The sequence below is a fragment of the Takifugu flavidus genome, chromosome 1, assembly GCF_003711565.1.
Source record: "Takifugu flavidus isolate HTHZ2018 chromosome 1, ASM371156v2, whole genome shotgun sequence".
In the NCBI taxonomy this organism is placed as follows: domain Eukaryota; kingdom Metazoa; phylum Chordata; class Actinopteri; order Tetraodontiformes; family Tetraodontidae; genus Takifugu; species Takifugu flavidus.
This window is the reverse complement of record NC_079520.1, coordinates 28,575,526-28,593,215: the sequence shown is the minus strand read 5'-3', so window position 1 is coordinate 28,593,215 and position 17,690 is coordinate 28,575,526. Positions and strand designations below refer to the sequence as shown.

Sequence of the window (17,690 nt, the reverse complement as noted above, 5' to 3'; positions counted from 1 at the left end):
ACTCTGGTTCCGATGGCAATATTATGGACGAGGGCTTGGCTATGCAGCTCGGGCTAGAGAGGATTCCCCTCAACCCACCGATTCCTGCCAGGGCCCTGGATGGTCATCTTCTGGGAATGGTTGCCCACCAGACTGCCCCTGTTCACATGCTGATTTCTGGTAACCATCATGAGACCATCCAGTTTCATCTCCTGCCCTCATCCAACATTCCTCTGATCCTGGGCTTTCCATGGCTCCGCAAACACAACCCGCATGTCGACTGGACCACAGCCACTATCCCCAGCTGGAGCGGTTTCTGCCACCAGGTCTGCCTTCGGGATACATCAATGCCGCGCCAGACTACGCTCCCAGCACCTGCCTGGACCTGGCCAGAGTCCCTGCTGAGTACCATGACCTCAAGGAGGTGTTCAGTAAGGCCAAAGCTACCTCGCTGCCCCCCCACCGCCCTTACGACTGCGGTATTGATCTGAAGCCTGGCACGTCACCTCCTAAGGGGCGCCTCTACTCTCTGTCTGGTCCAGAGCAGGAGGCCATGGAGAGCTATTATATGACTCTCTGGCTGCTGGAATCATACGCCCGTCCTCATCCCCTGCAGGGGCAGGATTCTTTTTTGTGGACAAGAAGGACCCTACGCCCTTGCATCGATTACCGGGGTCTCAACGACATCACTATCAAGAACCGGTACCCCCTACCACTCATTTCCTCTGCCTATGAACTACTTCAAGGGGCCAAGATCTTCACCAAGCTTGACCTTCGTAATGCCTACCACCTTGTACGCATCAGGGAGGGGGACGAGTGGAAGACGGCCTTCAACACCCCCACTGGACATTATGAATATTTGGTGATGCCATTCAGTCTCACCAATGCCCCCGCTGTCTTCCAAGCCTTGGTGAATGATGTCCTCCGGGACATGATCAACAAATATGTGTTTGTCTACTTGGACGACATTCTTATCTTCTCCACCTGCCTTGAGGATCACATTCACCATGTCAGGACGGTGTTGCAGCGTCTCCTGGAGAATTCGCTGTTCGTCAAGGTTGAGAAATGCGAGTTCCACACCCAGTCGGTGGCCTTTCTTGGCTACATTGTGGCCGAGGGACACTTGGAGATGGATCCTGCTAAGGTGGAGGCGGTAAAGTCCTGGCCAGTTCCTGAGACCCGTAAGCAACTGCAGCGTTTCCTGGGTTTTGCAAACTTTTATCGACACTTCATCCGGAACTATAGCTCCATTGCTGCTCCCCTCACCATGTTGACCTCCCCCAAGAGTCCCTTCCGCTGGTCCCACGCTGCAGACTCTGCTTTCCAGACCCTGAAGAACCGGTTCAGCTCAGCACCCATCCTCCAGGTCCCGGAGATTGAACGACAGTTCGTTGTGGAGGTGGATGCTTCCGAAGTTGGAGTGGGTGCAGTCCTGTCTCAGCGAGCAGCAGGTGACCAGAAACTCCATCCATGTGCCTTCTTCTCTCGGCGTCTTTCACCGGCCGAAAGAAATTATGACATTGGCAATCGGGAGCTTCTGGCTGTCAAGCTGGCCCTAGAGGAGTGGCGACACTGGCTTGAAGGGACTAAGCAGCCCTTCTTAGTTTGGACAGATCACAAGAACCTGGAGTACATCCGAACTGCTAAGAGACTCAACTCCCGATGGGCCCTCTTCTTCACCAGGTTTGATTTCTCCCTCTCCTACAGACCCGGCTCCCGCAATGTCAAACCAGACGCATTGTCACGCCAGTTTCAGGGAGAGGGGGATGAATCCATCCCTGCAGACACCATTCTACCGTCTCCTTGTGTTGTCGCATCCCTGACGTGGGAGATCGAGGAGAGGGTGCGAACCTCTACAGAGGGGGAGGCTGGTCCCAGTGCTTGCCCCCCAGATCGCCTGTATGTGCCTGCAGCCCTAAGGTCAGAATTGCTCCAGTGGGCTCATGCCTCTAAGTTTTCCTGTCATCCGGGGATCCAGAGAACCTGTGACGTCCTCCAGCAACGCTTCTGGTGGTCCACGTTAGAGGGGGACACCCGGGAATATGTCAATGCCTGCCCTACCTGCAACCAGAACAAGTCTTCACGTCAGGCCCCGTCCGGTCTACAACAGATGGAAACAGCCCTTCGGTGTACTGTGTCCCAGAATCCATCTTCCTGGTCCCAGCAGCTGTTGTGGGTGGAATATGCTCACAACACTTTGACAAGGTCTGCCACAGGCCTGTCTCCTTTCCAGTGTGCCTATGGGTATCAGCCACCCCTCTTCCCAGCCCTGGAGAAGGAGGCCTCTTGCCCTTCAGTTCAAGCCTTCCTCCATCGCTGTCATCGGACCTGGGCCCGAGCTAGAGCCTCCCTCCTGAAGACTGCTGGCTGCTACTCCTCTGCTGCCAACCGTCGTCGCTCCCAAGCTCCAGAATATCAGGTGGGCCAGAAGGTCTGGCTCTCCACCCGGGACCTTCCACTGCGGGTGGAGTCCAACAAGCTGTCCAACAAGCTGGCTCCCAAGTTCATCGGACCGTTCCCCATCGAAGGAGTCATCAATCCTGTGGCAGTCAGGCTCAAGCTTCCCCGGTCCATGAGGTTCACCCAACCTTCCATGTGTCCAGGGTCAAGCCTGTCTGAGAGAGCCCTCTGGTGCCTGCTGCTCCTCCACCGCCTCCTCCTCGCTTCATTGATGGGGGACTCACCTATGCTGTGCTCCGCATCATCCGCTCCCGTGTTCGTGGCAGAGGCCTGCAGTATCTCGTCGACTGGGAGGGGTATGGCCCAGAAGAAAGATCTTGGGTTCCTGCTCGTCACATTTTGGACCGACAGCTCCTCCGTGACTTTCATCGGCAGCATCCAGATCAGCCCTCTCACGACATGATCAGGGGCTTCCCTCGTCGAGGGGTGCGTGCTGTCGGCCCTACTGCTGCTCCTGAGCCAGAGGAGGATTCCCTGTCGCAGATGGGAGATCTGCAGGTGACCTTGTCCTCCTCTCAGGAATTCTAACCCGCCTTCCAGTTTCCCCCTCCTCCCACCCTGGCTCATGGGACTTTTTGGGGACGTTGGGAGCCGTCCCTTGAGGGGGGGGGGGTTCTGTCACACTCTGCTCCAGCCCATGGACTCAGTTCTTTTCCACTCCCCTGCTCACACCACACCCTCTGATCGCACACCCGCCCTCACTCGCTGATCACACACCCGCCCTCACTCGCTTCGCACACCCGCCCTCACTCACTGATCACACACACCCCGCCCTCACTCGCTGATCGCACACCCGCCCTCACTCGCTGATCGCACACCCGCCCTCAGTCACTGATCACACACCCGCCCTCACTCACTGATCGCACACCCGCCCTCACTCGCTGATCGCACACCCGCCCTCACTCGCTGATCACACACCCGCCCTCACTCGCTGATCGCACACCCGCCCTCACTCGCTGATTGCACACCCGCCCTCAGTCACTGATCACACACCCCCCTCACTCGCTGATCACACACCCGCCCTCACTCGCTGATCGCACACCCCCCCTCACTCGCTGATCACACACCCGCCCTCAGTCACTGATCGCACACCCGCCCTCACTCGCTGATCGCACACCCGCCCTCACTCACTGATCGCACACCCGCCCTCATCACTCGCTGATCACACCACCGCCCTCACTCGCTGATCGCACACCCGCCCTCACTCGCTGATCGCACACCCGCCCTCACTCGCTGATCGCACACCCGCCCTCAGTCACTGATCACACACCCGCCCTCACTCGCTGATCACACACCCCCCCCTCACTCGCTGATCGCACACCACCTCCCTCACTCGCTGATCGCACACCCGCCCTCACTCACTGATCCACACCCGCCCTCAGTCACTGATCACACACCCCCCGCCCTCCTCGCTGATCGCACACCCGCCCTCACTCGCTGATCACACACCTGCCCTCAGTCACTGATCACACACCTGCCCTCACCCTCTGATCACACACCCGCCCTCACCCTCTGATCCACACCCGCCCTCAGTCACTGATCGCACACCCGCCCTCACTCGCTGATCACACACCTGCCCTCACTCATCAATCAGTTCACCTACCAGTATATATTCTCCAGCCTCACACTCACTCGGTGCCAGATTGTCTCTGCTATGCACGACCTTCCAGCGTTTACCTGCCTGTCTTCCTGGTATCGACCCTGCCTGTGTACGACCTGCCTGTTCTGCCTGCCTCGACCAGGTCCACTGCCCCGCCCTCGAACTGTTCTTTGTTTGCCAGATCGCAGTTAATAAACCTGTTAACTGATCATCAGTTCATTGCCTGTTTGGTACTGCACTTGGGTCCATACCATACCCGTCACAGTTTATCTTCAAACATACTTTCTAACATCTTTTAGCACAAATATCCAAGAGTTGTGAGGTGTTATTGTTGCCTTTGTTAGGTCTTCAATGATGTTTTGTTGCTCCGCCACTTGTAAGCATAGAAACTCCATCTCCCTCTGGTCCTGACTGTGGCTCTGACCTGCGGAGCGGTCCAGGTCGTTTAGAGAACTGGGTCTCTTCTGTGGACACAGCAAAGCTGTTATTGGCGTGCAACAGGTTCTCCAGATAAGGAGCCAGACAGGTGAGAGGCCATCAACGTTACCATCTCCATGTTCTCCTGAGTGACGAAGCGCAGCTTGTTGTCGAGGCGATGCAGCTTGAAGGACAGTTCCTCGTTCTTCTGACTCAGTCGTCTATTTTTATCAAGGAGAGGAAGAAACTGACTCTCTGTCTCCCGAAGACGCTTCAACTGATGAAGGCAAATTCATTAAAAGCATATACAAAACATTTAGACGTTCCAAAAATACAATGAAATAAATTTTGTGTTGACGAGGTGTGCACGTTACCAGTTCGTTGCGTTCCTCAGATAAAAGTGTGTTTCGATCCTCCAGTTTCCTGACGACAGAACTGAGCTCTGCGATCTTCAGCTGAAACCTGCGAACGTCGCGTTCCTCCTGGGACTGGACACACACACACACACACACACACACACACACACAGGTCATACACATAGTTCTGGGACCACACGGCCGTTAACTCATCACCCTTTTAGCTCCTCTGTGAGGACGGACGGACAGACAGACACCACTGATCTGTTGGGAGCTTCTAGAATCTTCTCGTCTTCTCATCAGTCTGATCAGGCCTTAAATGTAAGTAACGATTAGAATACTGATGGACACATTTGGAGCCAAATTCAACAAATTGAAATCAATAGTAAGCAAAGATAATGCAACTGAAGGCCTGTTGTTAGGAGTCTCCTGACTCGTGAACAATGTGTGTTTTCCACGTGCCATTGTGCTTCAAACCAACAACCATCAGCCCGGTGCCATAGACACGCAGAGCGGCCAGTAGAGGTCAGTATCGTCCCTCTGCCTAAAGCTGATTGAGCTGTTTCAGAACTGATCAGGAGAAACTGGTGCTGAAGCAAACAGCTGTCCTCCTTCATGTGGTCCATCACTGTGCTCACAGGATATCCATATCTATACCAGAGTGTGTCCTTTAATACACTTGAACCCTATAACCCCAACATAAGGTGCGTTTCACCCACCTGATGGGATGGTGATGCGTTTCTGACCTTCACCATTATTCTGGGTGAGACATTTAGAGACTGAACTAACATAGTTGGAGTATTTACAGATATTTTACCATTTTTAACTCTTTTTTTTCTATTGATACTATCACAGCGGTGGGCAAAAGCATAAAGATTAAAAGCTGCCTTTCACAGTTGGTCTTTTAGTCAGCCGACATAATTAAGAGCATTTGTGCCAGACAACCTGACAGTTCCATTTCTGCCGAGCGTCACTGTCAACGCCAGTGGATCCACATGTAAACGTGCAGCTTCCCGAGGCCTTTACAGCCACCTCACTGTTGCCAAGGTGATGCTTTGTGCTGGACAGGCATGGTGCCATCAAGCTGGTCGTGTCTGTTTGGAGATGCTGTTCTCAGGTGATTTGGCACAATTGTTTATTCAGAGCAGCAGCCCACACGCCAGTGGTCTCGAGGTGCTGGAGCGTGACGCACCACTCGCATGTTCTTCTCCTGACAACATTTTTTCCAGATGCTGTTCGAAAAGGGGATTCACCACAGGAAATCATACTGCAAATTCCAGTTCAGTTCTAATCACCTGCACCTGCTCAATTAAACACACCTGTGTTCCATCCTCCTCATCAGCTGGAGCATAAAGACCTGGCTCTCCAGCTATCGCTGCCACTCTGGTGTTTCAGCCCTACAGCTGCTGGCCAAAGCTACTGCCAGGGTCCATGTTTCAGTCATCGAGGGTTGGTTAGGGTGAGGGTTAGGGTTAGGGTTAGGGTTAGTTGGTGCCCTCTGTAACAGCAGGCCACTCTCTAAAGGTCACAGCTCAGTACGTGCACGGCCATTCCTTATCAAGCTCTGCACTGTTGGTGCCCCTGTCCAGCAGCTGACTTCATTAGATGTCCTCTTGCTTGCTGGACTTTCTTGGGCACCCTGAAACCGATTTGATTCATTGAAGATTGAAGTTCTTGATCTGATTAATCAAATCTTTTTTATATAAAACCTGCTGCTGTCCAAATAGTCTCTAAGAGGTTTACAGAAACACAGGACCAGGCCCCAACAAGCAACAGTTGCAAGGAAAAACTCCCCTTTCACAGGAAGAAACCTTGAGCTGGACCAGGCTCTAATGGGGGGACCCTCCTGCTGATGGGGGGGCTGGATAGAGAGAGGAGAATAGACACACGGTGCTAATACAACCATTACATTGCATGATTGATAAATGGTCAATATAGGGCTAGCAGCAACTAGCATCAACATTCTCGCTTGTGAAGCCTTTTTTGTCCAGAATAACGTTGGCAGCATGTTTGTCCTTGCAGAAAAATGGCTAAATAGACCGATGCTAGCTAAATATGACTACTGAGTCAATGGTTAGCACTCTGCCCTAGCAGCTAGAATGTTCCTGGGAGCCAGAGGCTTTTCTGTGGGGCATTTGCACGTCCCCTCCTCGTTGGATGGGTACTCTCCAGGTAGTATGGCCTCCTCCCACCGTTTAAAGACTTGCATTTGGACTCAATTTTGGCTCGTTTAAATACCTAGGTGTGAATAAGCGTTTGAATTGGCCCTGAGCAGCCGGTCCAGGGTGTACTCGACCTCTCACTAGAAGGCAGCTGCGATGGGCTGCAGGCTTACTAAAGCATTTCACTTTGAACTACCTATTTTTATGTAAATTTCAGCTCACTTTTTGGACAGAAATTGTAGATGAACAAATCAGTTTTAACCAGACCTGGACAAGGACGCTTGATGGAAACAAATATGGTCAGTGGGGTAACTCAAGGGTGCCGTTCTGTGAATGGTGACAAGACATTGTTCAACTGTCAGTGTGCATGCAGTCTGAGCAAAACCATGGAAGCATGGGCTTACAGTGTGAGAAGGAGGGTTAGGGGCACTGCTAGGAGGATTTGGTCCCACTCTCTGTGCATCTCTCAGTGCGGCAATTTGCTGCTCTGCAGCTTGAGTCTGAAGCTGAAGGCGGTGGGCGTGGCCAGCCTGCAGCCCCAGAGCTTTATCCAATACACTAACAGCTCTGTCCTTCAGCTTTATCTCATCCATCTGCATACAAACAGGTAGACAGACAGGTGGAGAAACAGGTGGGTTAGTTGGGGCAGTGCGGTGGATAATTGGATGAGTGAAAGGTGGAGTTAATTATTTGCACATGTAGAGAGTGCGCTTAGCGTCGTTGCGCGTTGTAGTAGTCATTCATTCTTGGAGCGAAGCTACATTTGGTTTCCCTTTACTGGTTAAGTTCTGACCTACTGGAATATTTAGGATACAGGGTTAGGGTTAGACAGATGGGACCCAATGAAGAGCGCAATGGAAAACGTGATCAACTCAGGAAAGTAACAAAAGCAACAATGGAGATCTTAAACACATCCTGTAACCTCCCGAGAAGAAAAACGGGAAATGAAGTATGTGGTTAAGTCTGACTGACGGATACGATACTATGAAGGAATCTGCCAGCCCTCCACAAAGTCCTGGAGCCTTCACCAGGGGGCTACGGGTGATCGATAACTTTGACCTGTTAAACTGAGACACAGCATCATGTCTTGACATCTCTAGTTTCAGTCAATACATGAGGCCCAGACCATATTTATCCCATTTCACTCTGTACTTTTGATCTATATTACAGTGGCATAATTAGCATCAGCTAAGCATAACATCATTTTAACATCAGGACATGCTGCAAATTTTTTTAAAAAGAAGTCAGGCCTTAAAATAATTGATGCAATTTAATTTGTTGAGGTATGTTAATCAGACATTGTCTTTACTTCCTCATTTTAAGACCAGATGAGATCCAGATGGTTTTATTGTCCTATGTGAACACATACAACTGAGAAAGGTGAAATTTGTTATCCTTATTCTGGAAACCAATCTCCTTTCTGGGTTAATCCTGAATAGACACTAGATGAGGATGATGCAGATGTGCATGTAGAGTGGCTGAAGATAAGCTTGCTTTGATCCCTACCAGCCGGCGGACTTCTCTCTCACAATCCCTCCTGGTCCTATTAAGCTCATCTTGGTGTTGGTGATGAGCTGATCGGAGTTCAGCAGCTCGAGCCTGACAAGCCTGCTGAGCTGCTGTTGCAGCTTCTTCAGCAATGCGTTTTGCTCCGCGTAAGTCCTGCACCTCCTGCTGCAGGCGACAGCGCTCCAGCTCCCAGCTCCGTCTCACCTCCTCCACCTCTGTCATTACGGTGTTCCTTCCCTGAACAAAATAATAGTTTTGAGTTCCCACACATGAAGCTTTGATCAATGAAGACCTGGAGCACCTGCCATTAAACTTGAACCTGAGTGACTAGCATCAGCACTGGAGGCAGGAGACAGACAGGCAGGTAAACCTGTGCAGACACAGGATGGTGTCTCCTCACCTTGTCTGTCGGTGTCTCTCTCAGCATCAACAGGAGTCCATTGAGACGCTGAATTTCTCCATCCTTTATCTTGATGACTCTCATCAGCTCCATCTCATGTTGCCGTAGTAAAGCTTCTCTGCTGATGGTGAGCTCCTTCTGCTTCTCTTCGTGGAGTTTGGTCTTCAGTTCAGTGATGGCGAGAGTAGCACGGTGACGCTCCGCCTTCACCTCCTGACTCTTGTCTCTCTCTAGACGGCTGACCTGAGGACAGCCTGAGTCAGTCTGGTCACCAATACAGCCTAAAGGATTTGCTGTTGCTACCTCACCTTGGTTTTTTCCTGTTGCAGTTCAATTTGGATGTTTGTCAGCTTTGCTCTCAGCTCCTCATTGGCTGCTTGAAGAGCTGCCAGGGTCTCGAGTCGTTCCCCCTTCCCCCTTCCCGCTGCCCCTGTTCCCTTTGACATCGGCACAGTTGCAGGTTTCTTGATATCGTATGGTTTGACTTCACCTGAACCTGTAGATGCACAAGAACACACACTGTTCTTGAGATAAGATAATAGGATAAGAATGTGGCATAATCGGTTATCCAAAACGAGTTAGAATTAATTCAGGTTTTAGAAACTGATTTGCAGATATGAGAAAGAGAAGGTAAATTTAACCCAAGTAAAACCTGGTTAAGTAAGAAAATGAGTTGGGGTACATTATCATCCCAATCTGGTATCACCCTAACCTGTTTGCTAATGAGGAATATATTAAGGTAGGATTAGTTACAGTATATAAAATAGATAACGGCAGAGATTGCATTAGCTGAAGAATACTAATGAATTTGACTTAATTAAAAGTCTGGAGCAGCTTATTCCAATCATTTGAATTCCTTTAGGATTGTGAACATTTTTCAAGTGATGACAACACAATGTGCCATCTAAATTCTCGTTTTGTGTCCCTGTGCTTGGTCTCTCTGTCTCACGCACAAACGTACACACATCGATGCAGAGAGATTCAGTTTACTCACTGTCCAACTGGAACCCTTAGACTTGGCATTGCTGAGTGTCTGTGTGCAGGTTACCTTCTCATTCTGAGCATGCTAACAGCTAGCCTCTATGGTGCAGCTCACTCTGACACTGTATTTTGCCTTTTACCTTTGCTTTCACTTGTCTTTCTGTGTTTCTGTCTTAAAGACTGTCTGCCGCTCTACCTGTCCACCTGATCATAAAGTAGTTAGCTAGTGTGCTTGTGTATCGATGCTCCTGACATCTCTGCAGCCTCTGTTGGTGTCAGCCTTCTCCCAGCATCCTTCAGTGGACCCGAGTTTCGTTATATCCAACTCTGCTTCCCTCTAGTGGATACATTTTACAATTACAGGATTTAAAAAAAAAAAAATAAAATAAAAGTTGTTTGCCTTCTTCCTTAAGTGACGTCAGATCTGTTTTACAGGACTATATGCTATATAGGACTAGATTCTAATATCCCTTATTGAATAATAAAAAAAATTGTTCTAAGGCCAGTTTGTCACATGTGCACCAAATATTTTTTACACGAGTCAAGGTGTAAGGACAAAGAAATATTTACTTGAACAGTTGTATTGTACAAAAGAATGCACACAGAAATATTTGTTCTTATTTATTGCAAATCCCTCTCATTTATTTAACTGTCTTCATTTACACGTGCACAGCAAAAATAAATTGTATCAACCAGCACACAACTAAGACTCTTTGGGATGTCAAGTGAGTGATGGCAGCCTTGAGGGTATCAGGAGGGCATCCTCTTTCACTGGTGGTCAGGGAACCTGGAAGGGTGGACACTGGGAACCTGGATGTCCAGACATGGGTGAGTGTAGTGCAGGAGTAGAGCATTCTCATTTCTCCCACATACTGCAGACCACAGACAACACAAGTTATTAAATTATTAAATACATACAATTTCTTGTGTGGGGACCCATGAGTTTCCCACTTAAAAACATTTTTTATATAGCTGGCTTACCTGGAGTTGAAAAATCTCCTCAGTGAAATATGTTTTTCACTGTCTGGATGCTTTTATTAATGTCAATGTGGTTTTAAAAAAAAAAAAAAAAAAAAAAAAAGGCTCACTATCCAGGGTAAAAAGCGAGGAATAAGAGGGAACACTTGAGGGGAGTGTTTTAAGGTTAGGGTCAGGTTAGGGTTGGCGACCCACCCGGCTTGTCACGTTGTCCCGTGAAACTGCGCGATGAGGTCCGGGTCCAAGATGAATGACCGGGGCACCCAAGAGCACTCCTCTGGACCATAACCCTCCCAGTCCATCAGATACTGCAGGCCCCAACCCCTGCGCCGGACATCCACCAGCGCCACACCGTATAGGTGGGCTGATCATTGAGTCGGGGGAGGTGGGGGTTTGGAAACAGGGGACAGCGGGCTGGTGGACACGGGCTTGAGCTGAGACACATGGAAGGTGGGATGAATCCTCATTTTTAGGCAAGGTCAGCCGAACGGCAGAGGGGTTTATAATGTCCTTGACGGGAAAGAGACCAATGAAGTGGGGGGTGACCTTGCAGGACCTGTTTGCCAGTGGGATGTTTCGGGTGGATAACCAGACCAACTGACCCGGTTGATAAGAAGGGGCCGTTTGTCAGTGGCGGTTGGCTGAGCGTCGGCTGGTGTCTTGGGTGTGCTCCAGGGCTAACCTGGTTGCCTTCCAGGTCTTGTGGGCCCTCTGAAGGAAATCCTGGATGGAGGGCACCGTGGACTCCTGCTCCTGGAAGGAGAGAAGGGGAGATTGATAGCCCAGAGAGGCCTCAAAGAGGGATAAACCCGTTGCCAAGCACGTGAGGGTGTTGTGGGCGGACTCCACCCATGGGAGATTCTGGCTCCACAAGGAAGGGTTGGTGGCTGCCACACAGCGTAGGGCTGACTCCAGATCCTGATTAGTCTTCTCGGTCTGACCATTTGATTGGGGATGGGACCCGGAGGACAAGCTGAGAGGCTCCTAAGGCCTTAGCGAAAGCCTTCCAAACTAACAAAGTGAACTGTGGCCCTCTGTCAGAAACCATGTCGGCCGGGATGCCATGGAGCCAGAATAGCTGGTCAATCAATAGAGAGGATGTCTCCAGAGCAGAAGGAAGCTTCGGCAGTGCGACAAAATGGGCCACTATGGAGAACCGGTCCACGATGGTCAGGACGACTGTGTTCCCCTTGGACGGTGGTAATCCAGTGACGAAGTCCAAGACGATGTTGGACCAGGGATGGCCGGGAATGGACAGGGGCTGAAGGAGTCCTGCCGCACCTGCTGTTGTGCTTTGCCCTGAGCACAGACCTCACAAGTGGCCACGAACTCCCGTGCATCCCTCTCCAAGGTCGGCCACCAAAATAAGCGCCGGAGGAAGGAGATGGTCCCATTGGCGCCGGGGTGACACGCAACCCGGGAGGAATGCCCCACTGCAGCACCTGGAAGTGGACAGGGTCCGGAACAAACAGGCAGTTTCTCAGGCCAGTACCTGGGTCAGGATGGTGCTGCTGGGCTTCTTTTTTCCAATTTTTCCACCTGCCATTTGAGCATCCCTATGACGCGTTCCTCGGGCAGGATGGTGGGGTTGAGGGGCTGTGGTCTGAAGAGAACTGACAGGAGAGGGCATCAGGCTTGGCGTTCCTAGACCCGGGCTGGTAGGTAATGGTGAACCGGAAGCGGGTAAAGAAAAGTGCCCACCTGGCCTGATAGGAGTTTAGCCTCTTTACCAACTGGATGTAGGCGAGATTTCTATGGTCAGTCAAGACCACAAAAGGCTGTTCGGCCCCCTCCAGCAGATGTCACCACTCTTCCAAAGCCAGTAACTCGTGGTTCCCCACATCGTAGTTTGCCTCGGCGGCGGTGAACCGGCGGGAATAAAAGGTGCAGAGATGTAACCGATTGTCAGGGCCGGATCACTGGGACAACACAGCCCCAACCCCCACGTCCGAGTTGTCCACCACAACCACGAACTGCGTACTAGGATCTGGTTGAAGAAGAACTGGAGCAGTGGAGAACAAGGTTTTCAATTTCATAAATGCCTTATCTGCCTCAAATGACCACTTGAAGCTCACATTGACAGAAGTGAGCTTCGTGAGGGGTGAGGCAATTTTGCTGTAATCCCGGACAAACCTACGATAGAAGTTGGCGAACCTCAAAACACCGCAACTCCTTCCGGTTTACCGGGATCGGCCACTCCACCACGGCTTTGATTTTCTCCGGGTCCGCCTTCAGTTGTTTAAGTGTGGTTTGTCTCGGGTCCTGGTCCTTATTGCTGTTCCCCGTGGCGAAGATTACGATTTTGATGTTTGGATTTGGGGGAGACTTTTCACAGACTTTCCAAAAATAAGTGTTGGCTCGGGGGTAACTTTCTAGTTGTATGTTTGGGATGGTGTGTACGGGGAAGCGATTGATGTTAGAGTCTCCGAGGATGAGAATTGATTTCCTGCCTTTAAAGATCCAGTCCTGGATTTAATGATTGGGTCTGGCTAGGTGACAATTTGGTCTATAGGTAGTCTCGGTGGGGGGTGTTGGGGTGCAGGAGGGAGTAGGGGTGAACAATTGTCTCCTGGCTCTGAAGATGTGGCTGCCAGAGATGAAAGTGACAGAGGGGAAGAAGGGCAGATTAGTTTGGAATCCGTGAGTGTACTGGCGCTCTGGGGGTAGTGATCAAAAAAATGCAGGCTCCCCTGATGTTTGTGGGGGAGTGGGAGGCTCAGAGAGGGAGGTATGACAGTCAGCATCGAATTTTAGCAACCCGGTCATCGTTTTGGCCTGCTTAGGCCTGCATTGCAATGGAGTCAATAACTCAATCAAGTCCCCTTGAGCACCAGCAGAGGTTAACTGTGGAGAAAAGGGGAGGATAGTATCAGGTAAGTGAACAGAAACATTTGAGTGGGAACAGAGTGATTGATGTGAGATCCTGTGTGTTGGTCTGTTTGATCGGCCGGGTGACTAGGTGGTGAATTTCCACTACTGTTGTGGGTGCTTTAGGTGTGGTAGGGTTGGTGGGGAGAATGGGTGACATGAGTGAACCAGAGTCTTCTTTGGGTGGCAGAGGTCCCCAGGTGATTCAATTGGTTGTTTGAGTTGAAGTAGATGGGTTTGAGGGGTCATTATGGAAGTGCTCTAAGGGTGGTGTCGGCTAGTTGGAATGGGTCTTGGTTTGTGATGCGAGTTGTGGGTTTGTTAGTGGGGGGAGGCCTGATGGTTTTATGGGTCCTCTTCTAACTGCCCGGGTGATTGCTTTCTTTAGCTGTATGGAGAGGGCGTTGTAAAGGGGATGTTATGGGAGATTAATTTGTACTGTTTTTAGTCTGTGTGGCAACTAGTGGATGTTCCTCTGAGTGTCTGGGTATGGAACAATATTGGTTTATTTCTTCAGTGAGTGATATGCTTGGGCCTAAGTGGAGTGAGATCAATCAATCTTTATTTATATAGCGTCTGTTACAATCAAAATTGTCTCTGGGCCTGACTACAAACAAGTAACAGTGGCAAGGAAAAACTCCCCTTTAACAGGAAGAAACCTTGAGCAGGACCAGACTCACGTAGGGGGACCCTCCTGCTGATGGCCAGCTGGGTAGAGAGAGAGGAGAAGGGGGAGGACAGGTAGAGGATAGGATAGGTAGAGCATAGAAAATACATACAGAAATACGTTATATTAAGTAAAGTAAACTGCCGGTTGAGTTGAGTGGGTCAGCGGGGTCGGAGGTCAGCATGCAGCTCTGAAGGTGGCGATGCCTGTAGATGAATACAGAAGGAAGGAGTCGGGGGGGCAGGAAAAACTACACAAGAAATAACATCACTAGTCTACTTGGTGAGGAGGAGAGGAAAGGAGACCATTTCCCAGTGGGGTGACAGAGGCCTGTCAGGTGATCATGTTTCTGGACCCCGGCAGCCTTGGCCTATAGCAGCATAACTAAGATGTGACCTAACGATTAGACGACCCCCTAAGTATGATAATCTGTCTGTCTATGATAGTAACTGGAACTACTGAATTAGTGATAATAAGCTAAGAGGAAGGTTTTAAGTCTAATCTTAAAAGTAGAAATGGAGTCAGCCTCCCGTACCTGGACAGGGAGCTGGTTCCACAGCAGGGGGGCCTGGTCGCTGAATGATCGGGCCCCCCATTCTACCCCTAGACACTCTGGGGACCACAAGTAGACCAGCATTCAAATAAAGTTAATCTTGGTGTCGTAGTGCACAGTCCATCATCCAACATCCTGGAATCACCTCACAATACCTCCTTTAGTAGAGATTTGGGCTCACCTGGGATTAGGTTTAGGGTCCCGGGTTAAAGTTAGGGCCCAGGATTGGGGTCAGGTTTACGGTTAGGATTGGGTTTGGGATTGGGGTTAGGGCCCAGGATTGAGGGTAGGGTCAGGGTCGGGATTGGGGGTAGTTTACGGTTAAAGTTAAAGGGTTAGGGTTAGCTTCAAAGCAAGAACAGAGGCAACATAAAGAGATGAATAAACATGTGTTCTAAAAACTATTTTTCATTTAATCCAACTGGCAGAAGAATATTCAGGAGATGAATCCACTTCCTTTCAGTTCACCTCCGCTGGGGCGTGGTCCAATGCAGATTGGCTTCAAAGACCATGGCCTTCTGAGCTGACCATCCATGTAGGGATGGTCAGGACATAATGGGAATATGTGTATTATGTTGTTTGCATATATTATATTTATATTGATAATATCTAGTTCTAACTGTGTTGCCTGTCTTGCCAACATACTGTATCCCACAAATATTACAAAAAATAAAGTTTTTGGTTAGGGGACCAGTTCCCAGTTGTGTTTTGAATACATTATTATTACACCTGTTATGTAGCCACAGGCAATGTCCAGGAGCTCAGTGATGCCCTGGTCCAGATCTGGGAGGAGATCCCCCAGGACACCATTCGTGGTCTCAGTAGGAGCCCCGATGTTGTCAGGCATGCATACAAGCACATGGGGGCCACACAAACTACTGAGAATCATTGTGAGTTGCTACAGTGACATTTTAATCTAAATGGACCCGTCTGCTGCATCATTTCTGGGGTGTCTTTAATCTCCCCCCTCTATAGGGTGATCATTTTGCTACTAATACACCACCTACTTTTTATCAGGAAAGATATTCAAGATAATTTTTCCCCCGTTTAGATCTGATGTGTTTTCAAAGTATTCCTCTAAATTGTTTGAGCAGTGTAGTTGTAATAGTTCCTTTTCTGGTCTCTTGGAGTCTGGATATTTGAAGATGTTTTTCACGGCTTGAATGCCCTCTGATATATCAATATTCGTATACAGATTGTCAATGTCCATGGTAAACAAAAAGGAATTTCAAAGAATGGAAAGCGTTTTAATTTTCTCAACAAAATCATGGGTGTCTTTTAAATAACTGGGATATTTAACTGAGAGGGGATTAAGGTAAAAATCTAAATATTCTGCTGTGTAATAGGTTTCACTGTTGCAATCTGATACAATAGGTCTTCCAGGGGGAGTCTCATGGGGTTTGCTCCACTTCTCAGGCTCCTTATGAATTTTTGGCAACATATAAAAGCATCTCGGTCTGGGTTCTTCACTACCGATTAAATAAGTTTTCTGTTTTGAATTGATAATTTTTTTTATCATGCAATGTTTGAAAAAAATGTTTTACCCTAGGGATGGTTTCTACATAGATTGGTTTATCCAATTGGAAATAATAATTTTTGTCAAACAATTGTCTGTAACCCTGCAGAATATATTGGTCCCTATCCATGATAACTACCGCACTGCCCTTGTCTGCTGGATGACAATGAATTATTTTGCAAGGGTCTTAGAGCTTCTACTTCCACTTTGGTAAGATTGGGTTTAATAGTTCTAATTTTAAATTTTGAGTCAAAATGTTCTAGATCCCGTTGTATAATTTTTAAAAATATTAACAGGTAGGGTTAGTCAGTGGGGGGGGGGGGTCCAATCAGATTTTGAAGTGAAAGGTGGTGGGTCAGTATCACCTTTTCCTTCAAAATATGCTGCAATTATTAATTTTCTATGGTATTGTTGTAGGGCAAATCAAGTACTATTGATTAAATCTTAATTGCTGCCTTTAGTGGGGACAAATGTAAGTCCTTTGCTGAGTAAGGAAAACTGTGCTGATGACAACTCACATTTTTTACACAAATTGATAACATTTTTATCCCCCCCGAGAACGCAGGATTGTGGGGCTATTAGTTTACCGACTGAGACCAGTGTTCAAGCAGCCGGGCTGCTGTGGTATGGGTTCAATAGATGCCATCTCTCTCCACTGAAAATTGGCTTCTGGAGAGTTCAGGAATGCACTGGTAATTGGATTTAATATATTTATTTAGAGCATGTAAATGAACCTGGTCCCGCTGAGGGAGGCTCCTACAAAAGCTGATAAGAGGAATCCAAATGTCCGCCTTTAAAAATTTAATTGAAGCAGTTCTATGAAGCCTCTGTAGTTCTTTGATTGAGGTTTGGGACATTTGAATCCTATTATTAATACCAAGAGATAGGGTTACTTTTTCAACTGTGTGGGCAGGCCCAATTTTGGCCAATACACTTCTTATGTGCCGAAAGGTGGCACCTGGAAAGACATCTATTTGTAGATTGGGAATTTTAAATGGGGGAAACCTTGCAACATTTGAGTCCCCCAGAATAAACCATTTTCTTTGACTGACATGCTCCAATTTTTTAATCTTGTTTGTAGTGTTAATGTGTCTAATAAGTCTGTGAGTGGGTGTGTGTACTAGTGTTGTGCTGTCACCTGTGTCTGTGACAACTCTGCTAAAATCAATTTGAGACTGAACTGTGTGTTTTAGCAGCAGCGCCATTGTTGAACCTGTCATAACAGTAAGCTCCTGGCAATCATC

The 17,690-nt window shown here is 48.9% G+C and overlaps 2 protein-coding genes and 1 long non-coding RNA gene across 4 annotated transcripts in view; all 3 read right to left on the bottom strand.

Annotated features, from left to right (window-relative positions):
* The window catches only part of jakmip3 (Janus kinase and microtubule interacting protein 3), a 34,264-nt gene extending 24,072 nt beyond the window's left edge, over positions 1-10,192 (bottom strand). For both annotated transcript variants that reach the window (XM_057059399.1, XM_057059408.1), the window contains exons 1-8: positions 9,878-10,192; positions 9,192-9,379; positions 8,884-9,126; positions 8,481-8,720; positions 7,379-7,567; positions 4,831-4,944; positions 4,587-4,733; positions 4,375-4,503 (exon numbers count right to left, since the gene is read on the bottom strand). In XM_057059399.1, the coding sequence (XP_056915379.1) occupies positions 4,375-4,503; positions 4,587-4,733; positions 4,831-4,944; positions 7,379-7,567; positions 8,481-8,720; positions 8,884-9,126; positions 9,192-9,329 (1,200 nt within the window). In that variant the 5' untranslated portion in view covers positions 9,330-9,379; positions 9,878-10,192. The remainder of the gene's footprint in view (positions 1-4,374; positions 4,504-4,586; positions 4,734-4,830; positions 4,945-7,378; positions 7,568-8,480; positions 8,721-8,883; positions 9,127-9,191; positions 9,380-9,877) is intronic.
* The window catches only part of msh2 (mutS homolog 2 (E. coli)), a 151,115-nt gene that overhangs the window by 3,384 nt on the left and 130,041 nt on the right, over positions 1-17,690 (bottom strand). The window lies entirely within an intron of this gene.
* LOC130513055 (uncharacterized) lies at positions 10,473-11,775 on the bottom strand. The gene is made up of 2 exons (XR_008946600.1): positions 10,846-11,775; positions 10,473-10,736 (listed from the first exon to the last, which is right to left on the bottom strand). It is a non-coding gene; the product is annotated as an uncharacterized LOC130513055 (long non-coding RNA).